Raw genomic sequence first — 24882 nt, forward strand, 5'->3', positions numbered from 1 at the left:
ATGATGAGGAGTATTTATCACTCTGAGAAATGGCAGAGAATACATATGTGTTTCAAACTTTCTCAATAAGTCTAAATATTTAGAGATACCTTGACAATTGCCTGGTGCTCTGTCTTGTGTAGAATAGGTCGAATTTTTGAAGCATTCTATTGGAAATTAATGGGTTTTTTTATACTGTAACTATGCTTCTTAAGTTATTAACACTATAATTGCAAATTTAAAAGTTACATTCATGATTAATCTGTCACTGCTGTCTGTCTTTCTACCCACCCTCAAATTTACTTGGTGACATAGCCTGGTCTCTGGGATTCAAGGTGTGTTGTTTCTAATCCACATGCTTTTACCCTTGTGCTAAACCCGTTAATACGACTTAAGACCAAGTATGCTGAGAGCATTATTCAGGCAAGTTTTTCTATCACGGTGATTGACATATGAGCATAACAGCTTTTTAGTACTATTCCCTAGAACATATAATATCAATTTTATGTAAAATTCTGCATCGTCACTTCTAAAACTAGTTTTTGTTCTCTGACTCAAAACTAAATTCTCAACAATAATGAGAACAAGTTTTCTACCAGCTGTAACAGATTTTAATGTCAGTAACTGAACGGATTTTTCTTTCCCACACTGTAATTGCAGAACTTGACAGTACAGATGGTGCCAAAGTTTTCAGTAAGCAGCCAGGAAGAATCCAAAGAGTAGCAAGAGGTTCAGGTGTTTCTACCAGAGATGTTCAGGAACTTTTGACCCAGTACACTAAGTTTGCACAGATGGTGAAAAAGATGGGAGGCATCAAAGGGCTTTTCAAAGGTAAAAAAAAGTAAAATATTAACTCGGTGGGGAGGTCACTTGATGTGAGAACACAAGGAAATATAAAAATATCAACTAGGTGTTGCGAGAAGCGAGTTACAGTTCACTCATTTTCATTATGTTTAAAAGCTCTTATGTAACTACTAAGAGCTGCACTGTTTTTCATGACAGTAATGTGTAAATTAGCAGTAAGAACTACTGTATTTTTGGCTTTATCGGTGTAGAGTTCATTACTACTACAATACTCACACTTTAGTCTGTTATGTGGGGCACAGGGACTGTGATCCTTAAATACTTTTAAGTGGCTGATGTAACTTTTGATCATGGACTAATGGATTTGAATCTAGATTTAGGAGGTAAAATCTTGATTTATTTTTAGCCTCATATATTAATCCACTTTATCACGATTGCTTTTTTCTTTTTTTTTTTAGGCGGTGATATGTCAAAGAATGTAAACCCATCACAGCTGGCCAAACTGAACCAACAGATGGCAAAGATGATGGATCCAAGAGTTCTTCACCATATGGGTATGTGTTGGCTTTTTACAGCTTTGAGAGGAGTACCAATTACGTTGGAGCATTTGAAATATAGAAGTGAGGAAGGTGATGTGAGGATGTACATTATATCAGTATTAAGTATTTCTAGGTTTTCTAACAAGAATCAGAAAGTTTAGTCTGTTATGACTGCTTTGCACTTACCAGTGTTTAATCTAGTCTGTTTGGATTCAGGTCTCAAAATGAGCAATTGTAGTGGTGTCTGATGAAATAGTAAAGTCATGACTTGAAGCATGACTGTGGTAAAGCAAATCTATTCCTAAACTTCCCTTCCCTTCTGAGCTTTGCCTCAGATAATTAAGTTTGACAAGAGCAGCTTTAAGACAGGACTCCCATATTGGAACCTTACTAATTGATAATGGTCATTCCTTCAAGGATTTTTTCTTTTGTCTAAATCTCAATGCACAGGTCATCCTAAAACCTACTTTAAGCCTGATGTTTTGCAGACCTTTCTGTAATTACTCAGTTGCCCATTTTCAGTAGCCATTTAAACCTGGCTTGACAATCTTGGGCTTTTGCATTTGTATATTACTGAAATAATGTGTGTGCTGTAATGAGGCCTTAGAAGCAAGATAGTTGTGCTTCAGAGTTTACACATCCATTTTCTTATTTTCTACAGGTGGCATGGCAGGATTGCAGTCAATGATGAGACAATTTCAACAAGGTGCTGCTGGGAATATGAAAGGCATGATGGGATTCAATAATATGTAAAGAAGCCTTAATAAAAATGGACTTGGTTGACTCTTCTTTCATTGAAGTTGCAATGAATTTGCTTTCTTCCTTTTTACAGTGATGGGGGAGTGGTCTTTTGAAATCTTATTCAGGCTTCTCAGTTTCTACATCTAATTTCTGAAAACTATTTTTGCTTAAATTAGTTCCTCTCCACTAATACCTGATGGCACAAGAGTAATTCAATTTAATAAAACAAAATCATAATGTAAAATTTTAATATTTAGAGACACTTTTTAATTGTTTACATCAAATGGCAGCCATTATATTTGTAAACAACCCTGATCTTTGGTTATAGTAACATAAAATGTCACAAATATACTGTAAAATAAAATTTCAGTGGTTATAAACAAGGAAATGGCCTGTTTCTTCAGTTCTTTCATAACTGCCCTTTATCAGTATGCAATGAGATTTCCTTAGTTTGGTTTGTCTCTAATAACTGTAACTCATGTTTGGCATAGATACTGTAAGAATAATTCTGTATCTGAACTGTGCTGTTGCTGCTCAGGTGTTCTCCTTGGACCATTTTTAGAAGGTAGATGTGCTGTGCTCAGGTTTGTACAAAACTTTGTTCTCCAGAATTTTATCATTCTTTCCCTATACATAGAGAATAAAGTGACTAAAACCACACAGGTATGCAGATATCAAGCTGTCTCATATACTGAAGATAATCTTCATACCGGCTTGCCAATTAAGCAGTTCTGTTATGGAGATAATTTCTAACACATACTAGATGGAATTTTGCTCTGGTACTGAACTTAAAACAGACACAGATAGCTGTATCTGAGAGAGCATAATGCCCCAATTCAGCTACAGTCTGATCTTATATTTCCTATAGCATTTCTTCTTTTAATATGTCAGTTTACTGTGTTGGTCTCAAAGGTGGAATCTACAGGTATGCTTCAGAAACTAGGTAGACCAGATGAACCTTGAAATCCAATGTACATCTTGGTGAATATGGTAAGATTTTTCGCCCTTAAGGCAAGAGGGTGTATTATGAATTTATTTTAATATACTGCAGAATGCTTGGGTTGTAAATGGATACCCATTTCTGCTTAGATAAGATAAAAATTAAATGCAGTCATTAAAACAAGTGTGTCCCTCTGTCAGCCAGTTCTTGAGAAGGTGGCAGCTAACACAGCAGGCAGTTATTAGCACAATAGCATAATTACGTATATAAGCTATTCAAACATAAGGTATGCTGTAACTTAGTTTACAGTGTGGAAGTACCTTTTGCGTGACCAGTGGTACATGTATTCAATGTATGGAGGCTGCTGAAAAATCCTCAGGTATGCCATTCACCTACAGCGCCCCATTTTATGCATGTAAAAGGATCAGTTAAGTTGGGTCTTACTGTTTTAAATGTAACAAAAGAATGAGTCCTTGCATATCACCAGTCTGGGAGGGAGCTGTCCTCTGCTATTTAAGTGGTGTGTGTTTACTAAACTCTTTTTTAATAGTATTTTCAGTTCTTGAGCAGTACAAACCAATGCAATATACAAAATCATGCAGCAAAGAGGAGCAAATAAATCCTGGTTTGGAATGCAGTTGGTAGGGGAGAATAGATAAGTTGAATGTTTTTGATGGAAATCAAACATGAATAGACATATTGAGGATGAACAGTGGAGCACTGTGCTTCTGGACAAGCTCAGTCAGACTGTCAAGTTACCAACAATTAACTCTTTTCAATTCATTGCATACATCTAGCTTTAGTCTTTAGTCCACCATTTCCAAACTGCTACCAGACAGGAAGAGAGCTGACACTAGCTGTGTGTTGGCAGAGGCAAGGGCAAGTTCAGAAAGCATTTCCTTTGAAGGAGTAAGATGTGCCAATTGTTATTTCTAAGGTATATGCTGGAATAAACAAATAGCAGTATATTGCTTTCATCTTAACATGCCAGGTAGAAAAGACTTGTCTAAAGATCTCAAGGGATTTAAAAAAAAAAAAAAAAAATATGTTGGAGGCACTTAAAAGGAGAGTTCAGCTGTATAGGACCAGCTATAAAATCCTGTCATAGCTTTAAAGAAGAACAATTTTAGGGAATGTGGGTAATAGTTTTTTAATGTTTGTGGATCCTGCAGAGTATAAGGTGTGGAAGAAAATCTTAAAGTTGTTGCAGGAGAACAGAAGCAATAGTGTTCTATGTGGTCTCTCAATTTGGTATTCTGAACTGGAGACTTAATTGCATCAAGCCTAGGAGAGGCTATGCAAAACACTACCAGCAAGTGCCATGAGAAACAACTCTCCCAGCAGCCTTTTCTTGCATTAGGCTGCTTCTACTTATCTTCCACAGGATCTCACCCTGTTCTGTGAAGAGTTTTCTCTGGCATACAAGAAGCCTGAAAAGTTAGAGGCAAACAAACTTCACTGGAAATACTTAGAAGACTGAGGTCTATCTTTCTGTGTTGATCTTACTGAAAGCTGTTGCTGCTGCTCAGGCAAGTTTGCTGTTTTGCTGTCTGGACACATGGCTAAATGCAGTTCGCTGAGAACTAGACGTAGGTAAGGAAGGGTTTAATTAGGTAATTGTAGTGCCCGGGGAAGACCACTAGGAGGAGCCAATGGACGAGAGTAATCCATAAACTCAACTCTTTCTGTTTTACCAGTGCACCCTTGTGTCAAAATCAGTGACATCCTCCAGTCACCCTTTTCTTTGATTACAGGATGTTAATAAGCTTTGACATCCAGCAAACTAATATAAAAATAGGTCTCTGTTACATTTACTTTTTTTTTGAAGATGGTGGTTGTTCTGTAAAAGTGAGAGACCTTCAAAATAAAAAAATAAAATGGCTCCTCAGTCCCATAAACAGGATGTTTCAAATGCTTCCACCTCTAGCTCCTCGCACTAGTAACGGGCATTGGCTAACGGTGCCCGGGTCAGCGCTGGCCCTTGCCTGCAGCAAGGCTTGCCCAGCCCAGGCTCTGGGGACAAGGGCTCCCAGCTCTCTGCTGCAGCAGTTGAGCAAACCAGTTACCTGACAAACACTTCTCGTTGCCTGCTGGGAATAAACGTTATTTTCTCACCCAGACACATCCCAGGGGCCCAGGCACCCTCGGTTTGCATTTCCTTCTTGTTCTGTGGTTTATTCTTTAAGATGCATTGAGCCGATGCGAGGCACTGAAAGGCTTCGCAAGCTTGGCCCTTCTCCAGAGAGGACTCCCAACTACTCTCAAGTAACTTCATGCGCTTCTCAAAATATTATTCTATTATTTTGCCTATTTTTACAATATGCCAGGAAGATGACGTGTGTATTTCCCCTGCAGCACGCGGAGTTTTCCCTCCACCCTCAGTGTGTAGGTATGGCCGTGCCTGTCAGCCCGGCTGCCTCCGGTCTCTTCCCCTCTCCCTCCCGGCTCCGCTTGCTGCGCAGAGAGGAGGAATGACGGGGGCCGGGAGGGGCTCGGTCCCGCTCCCGGGGGACCCGCCCCAGCGCCTCTCCCGGGCGGGTGGCGGCTTACGATCGCCGCCAGCCCCGGCGGGGCACCCCACCCCTCGGGCCGGGCGGCGGCCCAGCAGGCCGCGGCGGGCTCCAGGCGCCGCCCCGGCGGGCGGGCGGTGTGACGGGCGGCGCCGCCCGGCTGCTCGCCTCCCTGGGCCGCGGCGGGCCCGCTGCCGCCCTCCCCCGGCGCCGCGGCGGGCGGGAGGATGGAGCAGGGGCTGTCCGCCATCACCCTCTACTGCGCGCCCGCCGCCGGCCCCGCGGCTGCCGCCTGCGCCATGGAGCCTGAGCAGGTGAGCGGGGCCGGGGCCGGTGGGGCGGCCTCTCCCCCGAGCTGCCGGTGGGGTCGGGCCGCCCCGCCGCAGAGCCCGGGCGGAGGCCGCCTCCGGAGGAGGGCGAGGCCCTTCGGGCCGCGGCGGAGCGAGGGGCGGCGGCGCTGGGGTCCGGCCGGGGCGTGGGGGGCGGCCGGGGCCTGGCCTCCCCCCCCCTCTCGGGGGTGTGCGGGAGGGGGGGAGTCTCCGCCGCGGGCCGGTCCTTCGCCGTGGGTGGTGGGGCGTGGGGCCTGGCGGCGGGGAGAGGAGGTCAGTCAGTCAGTCTGTCCTTCCAGCGCTCTGTAATTACAGTCAGCACGGCGAGCACGCGTGTCTCCGGTGTCTCCTGTTCACCAGCAGATAATGCCTCTTACAAACGAGCCTGATGAATGTTAAATGGAGACAGGTTTCCTCTTCCCTCCGCGCTGCCAAGTTTGCGGAGGCGATGGAGATGGTCAGGGACAGCAGCTCGTAGTTAGCTGTGACCTGGGGAGCTCTCCTACCCCTTCCACAGCCGTCTCTCGCGGCGGCCTCGGCTTCACGCTGAAGGTTTAATGCACTGCACCTTCCCTGATTATGGTGCTTTTCCAAGGCGTGTTATTCCGAGGGAGTCTTTTCTTACAGTCATCTTCTGACTCTGTTGTTTTGTTGTCTTCTGTTTCAGAAAGACCCATGCTGTTTAGTTTCAGTTGAAACACAAAGGTGGAAAGTCAATGTGCAAAAAAAAAACCCCAATGAAACCCCCCAAAAAAAGCTAGTCAAAAATAGTAACACAAATGAAATCAGTAAGGCAGGCAGGATAGCATGGGTAAAAATATTTCTCATTAGCTAAGTAACTAGCACTGCCAGGTCAGTAGATTTGTGTAGATTGAATTACTCATCCTTCTGAAGGAAAGTGGACATCACAGACTTTGGCATTTCGGGTCATAAGCTCTCAGAAGGGTATCTGAGTCTGACATTAAAAAATGCCAAAGTGAATAATCTCCTCGCTCTAGTACTTTCTGCTTTTCTTCTTCCTCTTCTTGATAATACTTTGTGTTAATTGCATCACATAATACTGGTTGTGTGAGCTCTCCTAGCTTACCTGCAGGTGTCCTGGCACACCTCATCCTTAATTGTCATTTATTTATTTTGGCATTTTGGTTGTTGACTGAAATGCCATTGTGCTGGGTATTGTACCCACACTGTCCAAATGTGCCCTGCTCTCTCTGTTTCTGGCCAAAGAGTGAGATAAGAGAGTGGGTGTAAAGAGAGTAAACAAGGATCAGCAGTTTCAGATGCTGACTTCCTGACAGGTGAGGTTTGTATGGGTGCCATAAAGCCAAGAAAAATTCCAAGAGGGCATCTAAAAGAAAAAGGAAGTCGCTTTACAGTGGTTAACTGAATACCTTCAGAGTGTTAGGTAGTGTAGTGAAAGCACAAGGGGGACTGGCCTTCGTGTCTAATAGTTGCTGGAATAGAAGCCAAAGTAAATACTTCTATGGCATGAGGTTAAGATAAATGCTGAGTCTTTCAAGACCCATATAATGTGTTGAAAAGGGACAAGCCTGTGGAAAAAATGAGGTGGCAACCTGATCAAAGCTGTGGATTAGAAGAATGATCTTTGTAACAACTTCTTGAATTGGAAAAGAAAAATAAATTTGTAAAGGAAGGTCAAAAGTGTAAAGCCTCAAACAGGAGATACTGTAACATTTGAGCCATAAAATGAGTCTAGCTGTCAATTCTAGAATGGATCTGCATTGCCACAGTTTTGGAAAGATAAATAAAATTTATTGATGCTGAACTTTCTGTTTGCAGCTGAGAGAGTTGGCTTTTATTGATGTTGTGCATGTAAAAATTGAAAGGGCAAATGCTAGAGTGGTGACTAAAACCTGCATCCAGGTTTGTTGACTAGGTAATAACCAAAGCAACAGCTGATATGTATTAATTATTTTTATTTTATTTAATAATTTAGGACTCTGAACCAGATTACTAAGGGAAACTGAATTCATCGTTTCTTGATGAATCCTTACTGTCTTGAACCTACTGCATTTATCTGAAACTTTGTACCAGTACCAGCTACATGGAGCTCCTTACTGTGGGTAGTGTAAGTGGAGTGTGGGATGGCTGTGCAGGGAATTAAAGCCTGCTTTTTAAACTTTAAACATTAACTACAATTTCTTCTAAGTTAAAATATTTGAAGCATTTGAGTTAAATGAGCCAAAATCAGATGAAGAGACTGTGCCTTTAGAGGAGCTCTAAGGAAAGGCACGTGTTGCTTGCTGTTATTAATCACAGTAATATTTGTGATGTTGTGTTGCAAGAAATAGTGCTCTTCAGCACTGTGACTAAACATGAAAAATGGCATCATTGTACGATGCCAATAAAGGAGTGTGAAATGTTCATGAAAGGCCGATTCTGTGCTGCTCTTTGCTCCAAAAAATACAGAACTGAGTCGCAGTAAGTGGCACCCGCTTTTATAACAGCAACAAGGAATGCTCCCTGTGTTTAGGTTTTAGGTTGCTTCACTGTTTTCAGCATTTGTATTTTTGTAGCTTTGCTGTTCTGCTCCTGCTCTGTTCCCAAGGCTGAAATGCAGCGGAGAGAGTGCGCTGGGCTCCGGATAGTCAGTTTTGTCTTTTTACATGAAAATGTAATCCTGTGTGAAAATGTAATGCTGTTTCAGCTGAATTACCCCATTGAAAACTTGCCACTTGATTCTGCTCTGCACCTCCAGGAAAACATCTGAAATGTGCCATGGTAGCTAAAGAAAGGCATGGGGAAGCTGAAATGACTTGCAGTTTTGAGGGGCGGTGGTATGAGGGCTGGGAGAGACAATGAATGTGTGTGCTCCCTCTCCACACTGTAGAGCTTGGCACGTGAACTTTACCTTCCCTCCCTCTTCTCTGTGGGCACGAGAAAAATCCGTGCCTGGAATGAAGGAAGCCATTCTGCTCCCCACGGGCCCCCTCCTGCTCCTTTCTACCATGCCCACTGGCTTTCCCAGCTAACCAAGCCTGTTTGCATTGTAAAGCTAATTTATGTGATCTAGCATAAGAGACAGGAATGATGATGCTGTGCTTGCAGTGGTTATGGGATGTCTTACAACTATGTGATAAAATACGTATTTTTTAAAATAATTTTGAATTGTCTCTGTGGAAACAAGAATGCATAGACAAGAAGTGGAAAATTGGAATGTGCTCATTTTGTGCAACCTGAATTCTGTGTACACATACACATATCTCATTCCTTATGTCACAGTTTTAAGTTACATGAGCTTGTGCATTTTTAAAAACCTTTGTGGTACATTAAAAACATATGTCTGGAATTTCCTAACTTCTGTGTCCTCTGTATGACAGAAGTGTTTTCAAAACGGTTTTATGCATTTGGTGCAGTAGTATCTAAAAGCTCTACCAAGGTGAAGGCGTTTGTTTTGTAGATAAAATACAAAACCTTACTAAAATTCTCTGGCCACAGGTTACTAACCTAAAGAATTATTGATTGGCCTTTGAACTGGAAGTGTATTTTTTTAATGCTGTGACCCAAAGACTGCATTGTAGTATTCAGCAGCTGGAAGAACAAAACCAGACATTGTTCTTCTCTTTTTATAGGTCCTTAGCCACAAAACTAAGTGTTCTTTTAGCGTGGTCCCTTGTACTAATTGTAATTGTTGATGAAAGCCCACAGAGGCAGATTTCTTGGTGCATCTTTTTAAAGCTTGAGCCTGGCTGCTTAGTTATCCTTCATTCAGTTCTCTTTTGTGCTAGAGGTGTCTGTCTAAGCTTGCAAAGAGGTGGCTACAGCCTGTGAACTACTTGATTAATTTCACTAGGTATTCATTCCAAAACCAACAATACTTTTAAATATTAACACTTATGTGCTCATCAAATTATTTAAAGAAAAACATCCCACTGATAACACAGTGCTCTTTTGGAATAGATGTTTTTAATACCACCTGTCCTTGCTGAATTGAAGGACCTTACCTTTTTGTTATTTTTAGTGAAGAGATCACTTTTTATGTATCTGCAAACAATACTGTTTCAGTCTTACTTTTTATCTACAACCAAGCTCTTGCAAATGTTCGTAGCGTATGCTAATCAATCTAAAATATTTTAAATATCTCATGAAGTATTTAAGGAGGAACTTTTCCAGAAGCATGTACTTGAGATAATGATTTTTTTTTTCTTCTTCATAGCAACTTGCAAATGGAGATAGAGGCTTTGAGAATGTCGAGCTGGGTGTCATAGGAAAGAAGAAGAAAATTCCAAGGAGGGTTATTCATTTTGCAAGTGGAGAAACAATGGAAGAATATAGCACAGATGAAGAGGAAGATGAACAAGAGAAAAAGGACCTGTTGCCGCCTGTAGATCCTGTAGGTATTTTACTTGATAAATTGCTACTTCTGGTTCACTGGGTAACTACCCACATTTCACACTTCAATTTTTGTGTCACAAATCTGATTTAGTATTTAGTATTAAAGATTCCATTAATTTGATTGGCTCTAGGAACTGAGAAACCTGTGAGAAGTATTCCTGAGAAGTTTTGTCCTGGAGTCCTTCTCCACTAAAGTAGCCCTGTTAATTAGAAATAGGTTTCATTTTTTCACGGTTCTAGTCTGTCCTCTCCAGCATTTCCCCCTCTAATAATATTTGCTTAGTGTCTCCTTTGATTCATACTGTTTAAAAAAATGTGCAGGGAAGGCATTTGTTTCCTTATGTTTGGTGACAGTGGAGAGTTGAACCTGTAATTTAGTGTTACCATACCAGCAATTTTATATAATTATAAAAGTATAGGAGGAGTATTTAAATATAAAAGTATAGGAGGGAAAGAAACAGATGACTTGCAGAAATAAAGGAAAACTGGTGTAATTCATGATACATGAAAAAAACAGGTTTTAAAGGACCTGCCTAGTCCATGTATGTAAAGTTCATCTGTGTGGTAAGCTGTTACAATGTTGCTTGACCAGGGATCAGGTTAGGAAAGCTAAAGCCCTGATAGAATTAAATCTGGCCAGGGATGTCAAGGGCAAACAAGAAAAGCTTCTATAGGTACGTCGATGATAAAAAGAAGACTAGGGAAAGTGTGAGCTCTCTCCAGAAGGAAATGGGAGACCTGGTTACCTGGGATATGGAGAAGGCTGAGGTACTCAATGACTTTTTTGCCTCAGTCTTCACCAGCAAGTTCTCCAGCCACACTGTCCAAGATACAGAAGGCAAAAGCAGGGACTGGGAGAATGAAGAACCACCCACTGTAGGAGAAGACCATCCAAGAAACGTGAAGGTGCACAAGTCCATGGGACCTAATGAGATGCATCCATGGGTCCTGAGGAACTGGCAGATGAAGTGGCCAAGCCACTATCCATCATATTTGAGAAGTTGTGGCAGTCTGGTGAAGTTCCCACCAACTGGAAAAGGGGAAACATAACCCCCATTTTTAAAAAGGTAAAAAAGGAAGACCTGGGGAACTACAGGCCAGTCAGTCTCCCCTCTATGCCTAGCAAGATCATGGAGTGGATCCTCTTGGAAACTGTGCTAAGGCACATGGAAAATAAGGAGGTGATTGGTGACAGCCAACATGGCTTCACTAAGGGAAAATTGTGCCTGACAAAGTTGGTGTCCCTCTACAATGTGGTTACAGCATTGAAGAACAAGGGTAGAGCAACTGATGTCATCTACCTGGACTTGTGCAAATCTTTTGACACTGTCCTGGTACGACATCCTTGTCTCTAAATTGGAGAGATGTGGATTTGATGGATGGACCACTTGGTGGATAAGGAATTGGTTGGATGGTCACACTCAGAGTTGCAGTCAATGGCTCAATGTTCGACTGGAGAGCAGTGACAAGTGACATTCCTCAGGGGTCGGTGTTGGGACCGGCACTTGTTTAACATCTTTGTTGGAGACACGGACAGCGGGACTGAGTGCACCCTCTGCAAGTTTGCCAACGACACCAAGCTGTGTGGTGCAGTCGACACGCTGGAGGAAGGGATGTGCCATCCAGAGGGACCTGGACAGGCTGGAGATGTGGGCCCATGTGAACCTCATGAAATTCAACAAGGCCAAGTGCAAGGTCCTGCACATGGGTCGGGGCAATCCCAAGCACAGATACAGGCTGAGTGATGAGTGGACTGAGATCAGCCCAGCGGAGAAGGACTTGCAGGTATTAGTGGATGGAAAACTGACTATGAGCCAGCAGTGTGCGCTCACAGCCCAGAAAGCCAACCGTGTCCTGGGCTGCATCAAGAGAAGTGTGGCCAGCAGGTCGAGGGAGGGGATTCTCCCCCTCTACTCCACTCTTGTGAGACTCCACCTGGAGTACTGTGTCCAACTCGGGTCTCCAACATAAGAAGGACATGGACCTGCTTGAACAAGTCCAGAGGAGGCCACGAAGATGATCAGGGGGCTGGAGCACCTCCCCTATGGGGACAGGTTGAGAGTTGGGATTGTTCAGCCTGGAGAAGCGAAGGCTCCAGGGAGACCTTATAGTGGCCTTCCAGTACTTAAAGGGGGCCTACAGGAAAGATGGGGAGGGACTCTTCATTAGGGAGTGTAGGGATAGGATGAGGGGTAATGGTTTTAAACTGAAAGAGGGTAGATTTAGATTAGATAGAGGAAGAAATTCTCTACTGTGACAGGTTGCCCAGAGAAGCTGTGGCTGCCCCCTCCCTGGAAGTGTTCAAGGCCAGGTTGGACGGGGCTTTGAGCAACCTGGTCTAGTGGAAGGTGTCCCTGGCCAAGGCAGGGGGCTTGGAACTAGATGATCTTTAAGGTCCTTTCCAACCCAAACCATTCTATCATTCTGTGACGTGTGAATGGAGTCTCCATTTATTGGCCCAAATTCAAGTGGAGTTTTGACAATGAAAGCTCTCTCCCATAGTGTGTACTGCAGCTGCTAAAATACGTTTTCCTTTTTGTCAATGATTCTGGATCTATACTTAGAGGTAAAATGAAATATATAATCTTTTTTATACTGTTGGCATGTCTGACAATCTATTTTGTACTGATAGTGTATTTGCAAAGCTCGTAGCTGTGCATGCCAGCAGTGGTGGCAGCAGCTCCCACCCTATGGCAGTCAGTCTCAAACAAGATCTGCATCCCACCTCTTCATCTCTCCACATCCCCAGTCTCATGTTTCTTTTATGGCACCCTGACGAACTGGTGTCCCAACCACCACTTTTCTCTACCCTCCTGCGACGATTCTTACTCCAGTAAAGTGGGTCTGCAGTCCTGTTCCCTGCCTGCTGGCAGGGCTCCCTTCCTGGCCCTGGTTGGGCTTGGTTGCCTGTACTGAGCTAGAGGTGGAGACTCTGAAATTGGCTGGGTCCTTCTGGGTGCTGGTGTGTGGTCAGGCAGCCGGGAATTGTTGCTTTGTGTAGCAGCTAGTCCTGCCTGGGTGCAAGCTGGAGGCAGGTGCTGGTGTAGAGCTGCTTGTTCCCACGCTTCAGATAAGACTCTTTGCATGCACAGACACTGGTGCCTTGTTTCCTGCTTGACATTGCTGTTGAAATTACTTCTGCACCATCGTTTGGGAATCCATAATTAAGAAATGTTGTGGTTGAAGCTCTCTATTTACTGTACAGTAGTAGGCCCTGTATTTATTTATATGCATATCCATCCTGGGAGAGCTTGGCTTTGTTGGAGGGACTGCAGTGAAGAGTTTGATTTTCTGCTCATTTTCTTCTGAAGAAGTGGTGGAAGGGGTTTGCTTTGGGAAGGACTGTCAATCAGTTCTTTTTTTCTCCTCTGTAAAATTAATTTATCTTGAAGAAAAAAAGAGTGGCTTGAGGACTGAGCTGCAGTGAGACTATGGGAATTCAACTGGGACTGGGGTTCCTAGCGATTCGCAGGTGAAGCTGTTGCATTTTATCTTGGATGGGTTGATGGTACTGCTATCTTTTTCTTGCTAGGCAGTTCATGTATACAACAAAAAGTAACATTAGCCTCAGAGCAGGTGGATATCATCAGTATAAAATATACCTGAAGTTTATAGATTGAAACTAAATGTATTATACTCCCAAACAATGAGTAGATGTTAAGCTGCCTTGCTGGGTATTGTTTGGTTTTTTTCCTCCCTAAGGTTTTACTTGAAGAAATGGAAGAACTGTGAAACTTACTGAATATTATGGTAATGTTCAGGTATCTTCAGAGTCAGATCTGTTACCCACTGTCAGATATCCATGGATGTGTAAGAGATTTTTTTCCCAACTATGATTAGCAGGGGACCAGATCTGTATAATTTTTTGTGCCACTTCCTCTCAGTAGAAGAGTTCCACTGCAGTGCAGTGGTGGAAGGCTCATGAGCCTTGATGTACATGTTGTGGGGCCAGAGACGTGTACACTGCTGTACAAATGGACACTTAAGTAAAGAGCCCTCAAACATGCACAACAGCCAGGAGTGCTGCATGATTGTTCTGCTTTCCTAATATGGATTTTTTTTCTGAATACCAAAAATTATATTGTATGGCACAGTTAAGATTTCTTTATTCTCCTTTTATAGTTTATGAAATCCTTAATTTTTATTACACTTTTTAATAAAAGGACCCCCCAAACCAGAATAGTTTATTGTGGAGCACAGTATGCCTTATTATGTATTGCCTTTTACCTTGACAGAATAAACCTGATTAGACCAAGGGTTGCCATTAAATGAAGTTTACCTGATCTGCTGCATGCTTCGTGTATCCCAGCTGAGCCAGTCAATTGAAGAAATGTTAGTCCAAGCTGAGCTTTGATGTTATAGCCAACAGCTGCCTTAAAAATGTTTTTATTGTAGGATTTCTATAAAAGCAATTAAATAGTCAGTTTGCTGAGACCAGCATGTCTAAAACTTGTTATCTCAGTTGGGATACAAAAAAGTATGCTGCACGTAATAGCTGTTTCTGGTCCAATTTATTTTTAGAAAAAGCACATTTAATATTTTGAATAGGAACTTTGCATCATGAAATTTCAAAGCTCAGCTGGTATTGGCATCCTGGCAACTTCTGAATGTGTTTAAAAGGGAAACAAATATTTTGCAGTGTTGTAAAGAAACATCTTCAGTAAGTACCTTGGTTTAATTGTGTTTTAGAGCTAAGCAGACTATGACAATGTCTTTCTCACTAAGCAAAGTAACATGTATATATCCTGGTAATATGATAACCAAAGCACTCAGTGTGATGAACTGCTGCCACTCAAAACAAAACAAATTCTCAAAAAGAAGTGGGTCTTAAATTTGCTTTGAAATAATTACTCTGATTCTTCTATAGGTCAGCACTCCGTTCATTAACATTCTTGGACTGGAGTGTCCATTCTGTTTTATTTTGGTTTGGGTTTTTTTATGAATGAGTTGAATCCAGAACACAGGGTGTGCTTAACAAAATTTTCCCCTGGATTTTTTAAGTAATAGCATTCAGTATTATCTGAGTGTTCTCAAATTAAAATTTAAATGCTTTAATAACATAAATGGTTTAATTTTAACTGAGTCTTCTATTCTTTCCTAAAATTTAGATGCTTACGCTTTATATGTAAATCTCCTTTGGCTTCTGTCCACCAAAACTTTATTTTGTAGTAATTAAATTTCTGTAACCTGTTCTAGAAGATAATCTGTTTATCCTGGGAGGGCCACTTGCTATAGACTTTGTTGCATTTACCTATTACATGAACAGGCAGAAGGTAGAGTGTTAAGTCTTTGCAGAGCAACTATAAGCAATATAACTGTTGGTGATAACCTTAGAATTCATCCTGAGAACATCTCTGCACAAAGCTCCAGAAGGGATTTAATTTTATTAACCTTCAGTGCTCAGAAAGATTGAAACATTCTTGCAGGAAGATTATCTTGATATCCTGTAGTTAAAAGGAGCTTAACTTCAAATAGCAAAAAGTTCTTTCGTGAGGACCATTGAACTCTAATTTTCTTTTAAGAATTTGGGGATGGGGGAGAAAAATAGTCACTGACAAAGTAATAGCTACTCAATACAGTAGAAGCTTTTTGATGGAGGATGGGGTGCCTGTGTTTCTGATCTTGTTTTCACTGTCTTGCCTTAGATGCCCTAGTTTTACATGGTGCATACTCTGAAGGACCTGTTATAGCAATGACTAGTCAATAATTAAAAGAATTTAAAATGCATCTTGGCACAGTAAACAATGGAAAAGTATCTATTTGGTGGTGTATATCAACTCTTAAATACAGGATTTGTTTTTTCTTAAATCAGGAAATGATTCTGTTCCTCATTTTGCCATTTTCTCAGGCGAAAAGAAACCATACGTTCTTTGAAAAGTCCAGGTATTACTAAAGACTGAAATCTGGCAAAAATAAATACAGATGTGGATTGTTTAGGAACACGGTGCACTCAGAAGTTCAAGGGACCACGTGTGCGCTCCCTTTGCCAGCCCCATACTAGGAAACAAAATCATGTTCTGTTGTTGAATCAGAGCCCTCTTGGTTTTATCAATGGTTGAATCCATTATGTTCATTCCTACTTAAAATACAGTGTTTGGATTAAAACTGTACATTAAGACTTTTTGTAATTTAGAAAACAGTTGTCATAACCATTGTGTTTTCCATTTTAAATAACAAAATAAAGTCAGGATAGCTGAATAGTATAATTAAGTGTTGTAGAAATGTATGCTAAAGAGACTGATGGCAGGATAAATACTGTCCCCTTATAATAAACCAGTGTCCTGTGTTTTATACTGCTGCCCCTTGTTTCCAGTCAAGAAATACAGTATTACTGTGTCCTTGTGTTGATTACAGACTGAACATTAAGGCTTCTCTGGCCAAATGAGGTTGACATACAGTATCTTGGTATGTGGTTCTTACTGAATATTAGTAGGTCCTGACTTGGGTCCTGTTTTCCAGTATTGATCAATGCATTAAAGCTACTTCATGGAGTAGGATCAGTTTGTACCAAGCCGTTGCCTAACAGCCCTGTACATAGCACCCGAACAGTTCTGGTTTTCTCCAGTACCTTCTCTCACCTCACGTTCACCATTCCTGCTTTGATCTCCAAGGTGCTCTGGGAAACCGCTCAAACTTACCCTGAGGAAGTAAAGGGGAAGAAAAAAAGGAGGATTATTCCTTGGATGTGTTCCCTTGTTCCTGGTTGTTCCTGGTGGTTTACTCTTCAAGCCATCTCCTTTCTCCTGTTGAATTTGTGTGAAGTAGCTTCTCTCATGGTTTTATATTGCCTTTCGAGAGACACTTGGAAGAATGCTCCTTTTCTAAATTGAGGGAACTGGCAAAGCCTTGCTTGGCAGGGGTGAAGAAGTGTCCAGTTGAGCTTTGTCAGAAAGCAGGTGTTTCCATGAAGGTGAACTTAGAAGTGTTCCTAACCTACCAAACTGGCTTTTAATTGTGGTGGGGGAACAGTAGAACTAGTCAGAACCTCTGTGTCTGCTGAGCCTCGGATGTTCCCTGTTTGTGTTACCACAAACACGTTAGAATATTCTGTCTGTGAGTTACTTCTGTCACGTTGAAGTTCAGCTTGGCTTTTCGTTCTTCAATATTAAGGGGACTCTTGCAGCTTCTTGTCTACAACCGCACAGCAGGCCTTTGTTTGTCCTGCACACTGTGTGAATGCTTTTTAAGCTTGTCACCTCATCATGAAGGATTGTACAGAGCCTCATCAACACCATGATTTGCACCTGTGGCAACAAGCTTTTCCAGCACTTTTCTTGACTTCTTCGACTGAAAAAACTCTGAAATGATTGTTGTTAGCCTGTCTGCCAACTGAGCACATAATCAACAAGCTGGAGGTGCTTTTGTGCAAGCAGGATAGCAGCTGGTTTTGCTTACACTTTTACCTTGGCATGACATTTTCCATACCCACTGCCAAAAATATATAGTATCTGGCTTTTTTCAGCCTGCCCAACTTGAGTTTCTGGCTTCACAGACAATTTCTTGCTCCACTGATTTGTAGAGGCTATGCTTGGAAAGCACTGAAGTCTAGTAGCTTGTGTATGTGCATACTGAGGCTATACCAACTAGTCTCTGTAGCTGCCTTATTTACAGTAATACTGGTTATCCTGTACAGATACCTATTACATAAAATCACAGAAAATGGTTACTATTAAGCAGTTTTTAGCAACATGTTATAAATACATATGTAACTGAGTGGAGCTAATGGGTTTCATTTAATAAAAGCTGATACTTTTAATTACTACTTTCTACAAGGAAAGTACCTCCACAGAGATCTTTACTGCAGAGGAATACATAACAAAGAGCTTGTCTGAATACAACAGACTGTTAACTATAAACACATTTTAGTTCACTATGAAATTTGAGTTTGCCTTTTCACAAAAGTGAAAGCCTACAGCTTTTTCCCCGTTAGACTGGAATCTGCTTTCCCCCTTCTTTTTATTACATAGCTTGTTGTTTGTTTCATTTTTTTGAAAAAGAGATACAGCCTCTTTCCTTAGCGAAGAGGATAGCCAATGTACGCTCATTAATTTCTAAATTTCTTTAAGTTCCTGTGAGTATCTCAGTTTGTCTGGAGGCTGCAGTACTTCCTCTGTGGTGGTGAATACATCATAGTCATGCAAAAGGCAACTCCTCCTCCTCATCTTCCTGGCCTGTCCTTCCTAAAGAGTCTGTATCCCTCCACTGCAGCACTCCAGTCACGTGAGCCATCCACCGCACCTCTGGAATCCCAGCAAGATCCCAGCCCTGCAGTTGCACACAGATCTCTAATTCCTCCTGTTGACTTCCCATGCTGCATGCCTTAGTGTGCAGGTGCTTGGAGAGACTTCCTTGCTTACATGCAAATGCTTGAGGTGATGCCACTTAAGCCCTGTTTTGTTCATTTTGTGTTCCAGGCCCTTTACTTGCCAGCCCTGTCCATTGCTCACTCAGAGCTGCAGTAACTCTTTTTCTCCTTCATAGTTCCTGGTTTTGTTCTTCAGGTGCAATTCCAAATGATAATTTGTATCTGGCTGCAAATACTTGGAAGCAGCCTCTTGCTCATGGACCACTCTGAAGGTCTGGTTTGGTTTTAAACAGTCCTTTGTAGTTCTCTCATTATTGTAATGAGGAACTACTTGGTTAACCCACTTCTCCTCTTGGCCTGATGGAATTCAAAACATTATGGAAAGGTCTTTCTAGTTATAGGAGTTACCTTGGGATTGAGTTGGATGCTTGTCATTTCCCAAGTCTGAGGAGTGCAAAACAAAAACCAGTGAAACAAATTTTCCCGGATGTAAACTGTCATTATATCTTTTGGTGATACCTTGCTTCATGTATGTCTGGCCTAGACTTATTTTAAAGCAAAAATATTGTGGTAGCCGACAAACAGGAAACATTGCACTTCTTTCTTCTCAATCTGTCTGACCTTTTGCATGTATTATTATGTGCCATGAACATTGAGCTATACATATTCATACTACTCTTGTTCTTACAGACAACGCTCACATGGGGACCCTACTTGTGGTTTCACATGCTGCGAGTCGCCACATCAACCTTATCAGGTATTGCTCTATTTGGGAAAACCAGTAGCGGAGTATTGAAAGTCGCTTTGACAGACTGTAAATCATCTTTGTGAGTGACTGGCCATTTTTTCAAAAGTATGAATGAACCTGTATTTTAATCTGTGGAGACATACTCTCTTGCCTTAGGCACTTATTTTTTTAAACTTTCAATCAACAACTCTTGAATGGAAGAATGAACAGAAAATACCCTTTTGCTGGAAACTTTTTTTCCCCTTTTTCTCCATATGGAGATAGGATGTTGTTGGCAAGGGAGTATATCAGCTTTCTATTATGTTTTGTATGGAATCATTTTGTGTGATGTTATCTGAAAAGAACGCTGTTTGGAGTAACTAAATGGATAGTTTTTATGAAGAAGACAACTAGAAATTATCCCAAGAACACATCTAGTCTCGTGCTTTACAGCAGACTTCTGAGGTTACAAAAAACCTAAAATAAGACTATTGTCAAGAGTCTTAAACTCACTGCATAGAAGTTTATTTGACCCGTGGACCTCATAAAATTTTGCAAAGTTTTAAAAATGCTTATCCTAGTCTGTGTTCTTCCCGAGGTGTAAAGTATCTTTACTGGTTTTTTTGACAAATATTGCAGACTTTCTGCCATTGTACACCTGATTTTGAATATTTGTTAAAACTATTGGCAGTCTGTTCTATTAATCAACCTATCCTTACTTTTAGAAACCCTTTTTCTCTAATGTACAGTGTAGTTCTATTCCTTGTCATATCTGTTCTTTGTATACAAAGGTAGATACTGCTTTCCTTTTTTCAGAAGTCTTTTATGAACTTGAAGATGAGTACTTCCTTCTTCCCACTCCAGCTTTGCCTCTTACATTTGTAATTTGAATTGGTCTTTTGCACAGACCTGGATGCCAGGATGTCTATACAATTAGTTATTGTGTATATTCATTGAAGCAGTCAATTGGTAACTTCTAACAGGTTTTCCCTGAAGATGACCTAACTCCTTTGAATCCTTGGGGCAGATCTGCAATTTGAAGTGCAATATATTTGACTTCTTGCTTGCCTTTACTCAGGAACCAGTGCTGTAGCCATCATAGTAAAGAGACTGACTGACACAGGCCCTCCCCATTCCATACCTGTGGCTGTGCACTACTTGTTTAGCTGCATGTAGCCTCCAGCTTGAAAATTGAGACAGCTGAAACCTAAATATTTTATTACTCCATTAGTATGCAACACAGAGCATTGTTAAAACTGCTACTGACTCGAAGTATGCATATATCAATAACTAACTTTCTAGTTTGCTGGTACCATTAGACTGAAGTGCCAATATAGTTGGTTACCGTATATTTTTGTCTAACCTTAATTTTCAGTTAAAGTTCAGTTAAAGGCTTATCGTTTAATTGATCTCCTAGCTAAACAAACCTAGATCCACAGCTGAAACTAGTAGAATTCTAACAAACACTACCACCATCTAGTTTTTAATTGATTTCCATGTTCTCCTTTTGTTCATTCTTTATCTTAAAGAATAATTGTTAGTATATTGAACTAATAATTACATTTGAGTAGATTAGCCTAGCAGATTTTGGTTTTGTCTTTTGAGTGAAGTAGGACTGTGGAAAACCATTCAGGAAAGATGATGATACCTTTTAAAATAAAACTGTGCTTAAGAATTTTCTTCTAGATACTAATTGTATGTACACCTCTCTTTATTTTTTTTTAGTGTGTGATTTCCTTGGGGAAAAGATTGCATCTGTTCTGGGGATAAGCACACCAAAATACCAATATGCCATTGATGAGTATTACAGAATGAAGAGAGAGGTATGTGTGTGAGATGATGGATAGGGTTCTTGCACTCCTTTGCTCCCAACTTGCCTTCCCTGGTATTTTTAAAAATGAAATTTATATTCCAGCATTAAAATGAAGTTTTAAAACCTCTATTTCAGCTTGCCTTCAGTTTTCATTTGACGTGTGATTAACGCTTGCTTATCCATCAACCTTTTCTCTCCAGCTCGTCAGTCTTGGAACTGGCTGGGTCCTGACCACTGCTCTGTTTGTTTCTCTTGTACAATGCATTTTAAAGTCAACAGTGTGAGAAAGCTGGATGGAGCACTTACTGGACACTGTAAAGGGGTGGCTGCTAGGAATACACTTTCCAACGCTAAAACTTGTTCAATGAAACGTCAAGGGTAAATTGAACGTGATGCTACCATTTGTTCTAAATCATAATTGGAAATGACTGATAGTAGCCAGTGCTTTATGCAAAACAACCCCTTAATGATCTTCATTTGAAAGAGATGGGAAATGTATTTAAAGATTTACTACTAATTTATTTTTTATAGCTCTTTATTATTAAGAGCTGAAAAAGTGTTAAGAGAAGGTAGACCTATCACTATTGGTATTGACTAAAAACTGCTTATCTAGACATGTGACATTTTTTCTGTGTTTATTTAACACAGTTTAATCCTTCACTTTTGGTGATTGGATTTTTTCCATAATGGGAATTCATCTCATCTTATGATCAACTAGTGACCATTTTCTAATGGAACAGATGTCCTTGCCTTGTAAGAGGAGCTTTCTTTTGGAAAGACATAAAGTGAATGTCAATAAGTGGTAAATAGTAGCTTATGAATCTGGTTATCTATTTTTAGGAGGAAGAGGAGGAACAGGAAAACAAGATGTCAGAAGAAGCAGAAAGACAGCATCAGGAACAGCAGAACAAGCCACAAGCTGAAGCTCCTGTCCAGACAGACCAGCCTGAAGCGACAGCATGCACTTCATTTGTGAATGTAAACTTTGAAAATGAGGGAGATGATTGCCAGTCCGTTGGGGAAAATAAACAAGATGTAGTTCCTGTCCCTTCTTAAGTGTAAAGCTCTGTATAATGTAGGAAATAGGAAGTGTCAGGTGTCACAAGCTGGCTATAAGAAGCAGGAAAAATAGGATTATACTTGTTCGCTGAAATACAACTTACAGCATTCTTATTGATCAGGAGAGAGCTAGGCGATATCTGTTCAGTCTGTCTGCCTAATAAAGGCTGAGGCATTCTGCCAAATTGGCACTTCAGTTAAAATGAAAATTGCACTACAAACATTCGATTTAAAAATGAATGTGTGAGCTAATTTCTGTGTAAAGCAAGTAAAAATGTCTTTTCTTTGAATTGCTGTGTCTCTAACACCTGTGGATTGCAGATGCAGTGCTGTTTCCTACTTCTAAACACCTACTTCTGATTTGCACATTTTTTGCAACTTGGCTCTCTATGAATAGATTAATAGGAATCAATATCCTGTAACTCAAAAGTCATTATGATAGCATCTGATTTCCCCTATTTATTGTCACTGTTGTATGCATGTATTTTTTTCTGTGGTTGTTTAACACAAGAGATAATGTTAGATTTAATGTTAATTAGATTTAAGGGTCCACTGACTTTTTTATTAAAAAAAAAAACCTTTAAAGGAGGCTGTAAACACCCTTAAGAACTTATTAACAACTACCAGCACTCTTGGAGGCTAATAGTGCTCAGCTGCTCCATTCAGTGCTGTAGCAAAGTACAGAACTAGTATCAGTGTAAGATGTTCTCACTCCAAGTCCAAGAATTAAGAGACCCACCTGCTTGAATACTTTACATGCTCTGAATGGTCCTGGGAAATAAACTAAAGTCTTGCTAAATTATACCCAATGCACTGGCCACTGCGTATGGTACTGATCCAGAACTACGGAAACTTTTTTTGGACATAGATTATTTGAGTCAGTGTACTTGATTAACCTAAACAAACTATTTGTTTAATGTTAAATTACCAGTAAGGAATGTGCAGTTGCAGATGTTTTTCCCCCCTCTAGCACAGAATACATAAGTAACTAGAAATCAACCAAACCAAACTTATGATTCTTCCTTTTTCTTAAACAAAACACTTATTGCAATATTGCAACAAACAGTACTTTTTATTTTTGTCTAAGTGAAATGCAGCTTTTAAGTAGCCCCAAATACCAGTTAAGGCTATTTTACTGCAATGGCTGTCATTCTTACTTGGAGCTCGTAAAAGGTGAATTGTTTACTTGGTGACAATCAGATGTCAGTGCCCCAGTCAATTTCTATAGAGAATTGTTGTAGATAAAGGAGCAGAGAACCTGCACTAATTACCATGTGAAACATTACTTCTGTCCTTGAGATTTCTAAAAAAAAAAAGAATTAAAAGAAAAGTCTTCAGTGAAATTTTGTGTTGGGTATCATCATATGTCCCTGGCCTTGGTCCCACTACCAACTAAGGAGCCAGATGCAACAGAGGCCAGGTAACTTGGCTATTAGTTTCCAGAGTTCAGTTTGTATTTCAGACAGCCCTCTGCCTGAACTGGTGTCCTGTAGAGCACAAATTCCTCTCCTCTCATCTGCCCTTAGCATTCCAGCACTACAGAAAGTCTTCTGAGGAGGATTCAATCATCACCTCTATTCCATCTGTTTATGATACAGTTCAAAAAGAGGCAAAGAACAGAGTAAGACAGAGGGTGCTGACAACTGTGTAAAATCATTCCTTAGCCCTGAACACCTGCAAAGGAGAGCTTGGTTCGAATACACAGAAAAACAGCTTGTTGGGAATTCTTATACTGTCAAAGATAGAAAGCCTCACATAGCTCAAGAGTAAAAAAACCTTTACAGCTGAAAGATGCTTTGCTTTTCTGCCAAGAAATTAATGTCAGTTGCGATGGGTTTTTTCCCCCTTCTCCCTACAATCTGTTGCATCAGAAATGCTCTCACTGCCTTGAGTTTTAACTTCTTTGTATAAAATACTGTATTACTCACTGTGCCTTAACTTAATCCTTCCTTCAGTTTTTTGCAAACTGTATGAAAGTGGTTACTTTCATAGTGGTTTAATTTTTCTGTAAATGCATTAATTTGTTATATTTAATATAATTTTTGAACTGGAAGTTGGCTATGGCTTTTCCTTTAAAACTCTGGTCTTTGAAACTTTACACCTGCACACAGGAGCACATGCCTGTTCACTGTTTTTATCTTTTGTGTCACACATCCTGGTGGAATATTCAAGCACTGAAATTCCAAGTATCATACTACCCCGACCCCCTTCCTTACAGTCTCATGTAGTGCTTCTTAACATACTCAATGCATTCAGCACTACCTCAAACTAATAAATAATGCAGGATTGCAACACCTCTGGCCTGGAGCTAGTGAAGTTTTGTCTGAAAGTTGAAACATTTCTACAGCTTTGTTAAAGTTTCACTGCTTTTAACTACTGCTGTAGCTCAGCTGTACACTTAAATAAAACAGTTGCACAGGAGGTTAAATTGATGAAAGCCTTTATACAGGTGTTTGGATTAGTTTTAAGTAGACATAAAGCTAGTACAGTTTTATTTTTGTTAATGAACTGCTTAAGAATGAGGTAACTATTCACTCAGTTCAAGTGTTAGTTACTTCTCCTTTCTGTTAGGCACTTAAAGCTAGACACACATAGAAGAAAAAGGCTTAAACTCTTAACCTCTTACTGAAGACTTCTGCCTTTACAACAAAATGCTCAACAGTGCTATCATTAGAGGAAGCCATACAGAATGCAGTGGGAGGCTTGGAATGGCCAAGTGGATACAGGCCAGTGTCAAAGAGACCAAGAACCACATCCTTACTTTCAGGGTAAATTCACAT

General features: G+C 40.7%; 1 protein-coding gene across 4 annotated transcripts in view; it reads left to right on the forward strand.

Annotated features, from left to right (window-relative positions):
• LOC141923441 (signal recognition particle subunit SRP54) overlaps nt 1-24155 on the forward strand; it is a 36308-nt gene extending 12153 nt beyond the window's left edge. Inside the window, exons 1-5 of one of the 4 annotated variants that reach the window (XM_074824619.1) lie at nt 5621-5827; nt 10020-10196; nt 19194-19260; nt 20956-21053; nt 21884-24155. In XM_074824619.1, coding sequence (XP_074680720.1) covers nt 5741-5827; nt 10020-10196; nt 19194-19260; nt 20956-21053; nt 21884-22099 — 645 coding nt within the window. In that variant the 5' untranslated portion in view covers nt 5621-5740 and the 3' untranslated portion in view covers nt 22100-24155. Of the gene's footprint in view, nt 1-639; nt 811-1241; nt 1338-1983; nt 2452-5620; nt 5828-7818; nt 7932-10019; nt 10197-19193; nt 19261-20955; nt 21054-21883 lie in introns of those variants that run through there. The other 3 variants (XM_074824620.1, XM_074824621.1, XM_074824618.1) reach the window with 3 other exon arrangements.
• The last annotated feature ends 727 nt before the right edge of the window (nt 24156-24882 follow it).

This window comes from Strix aluco, chromosome 4 (assembly GCF_031877795.1).
Source record: "Strix aluco isolate bStrAlu1 chromosome 4, bStrAlu1.hap1, whole genome shotgun sequence".
NCBI classification, from domain to species: Eukaryota; Metazoa; Chordata; class Aves; order Strigiformes; family Strigidae; genus Strix; species Strix aluco.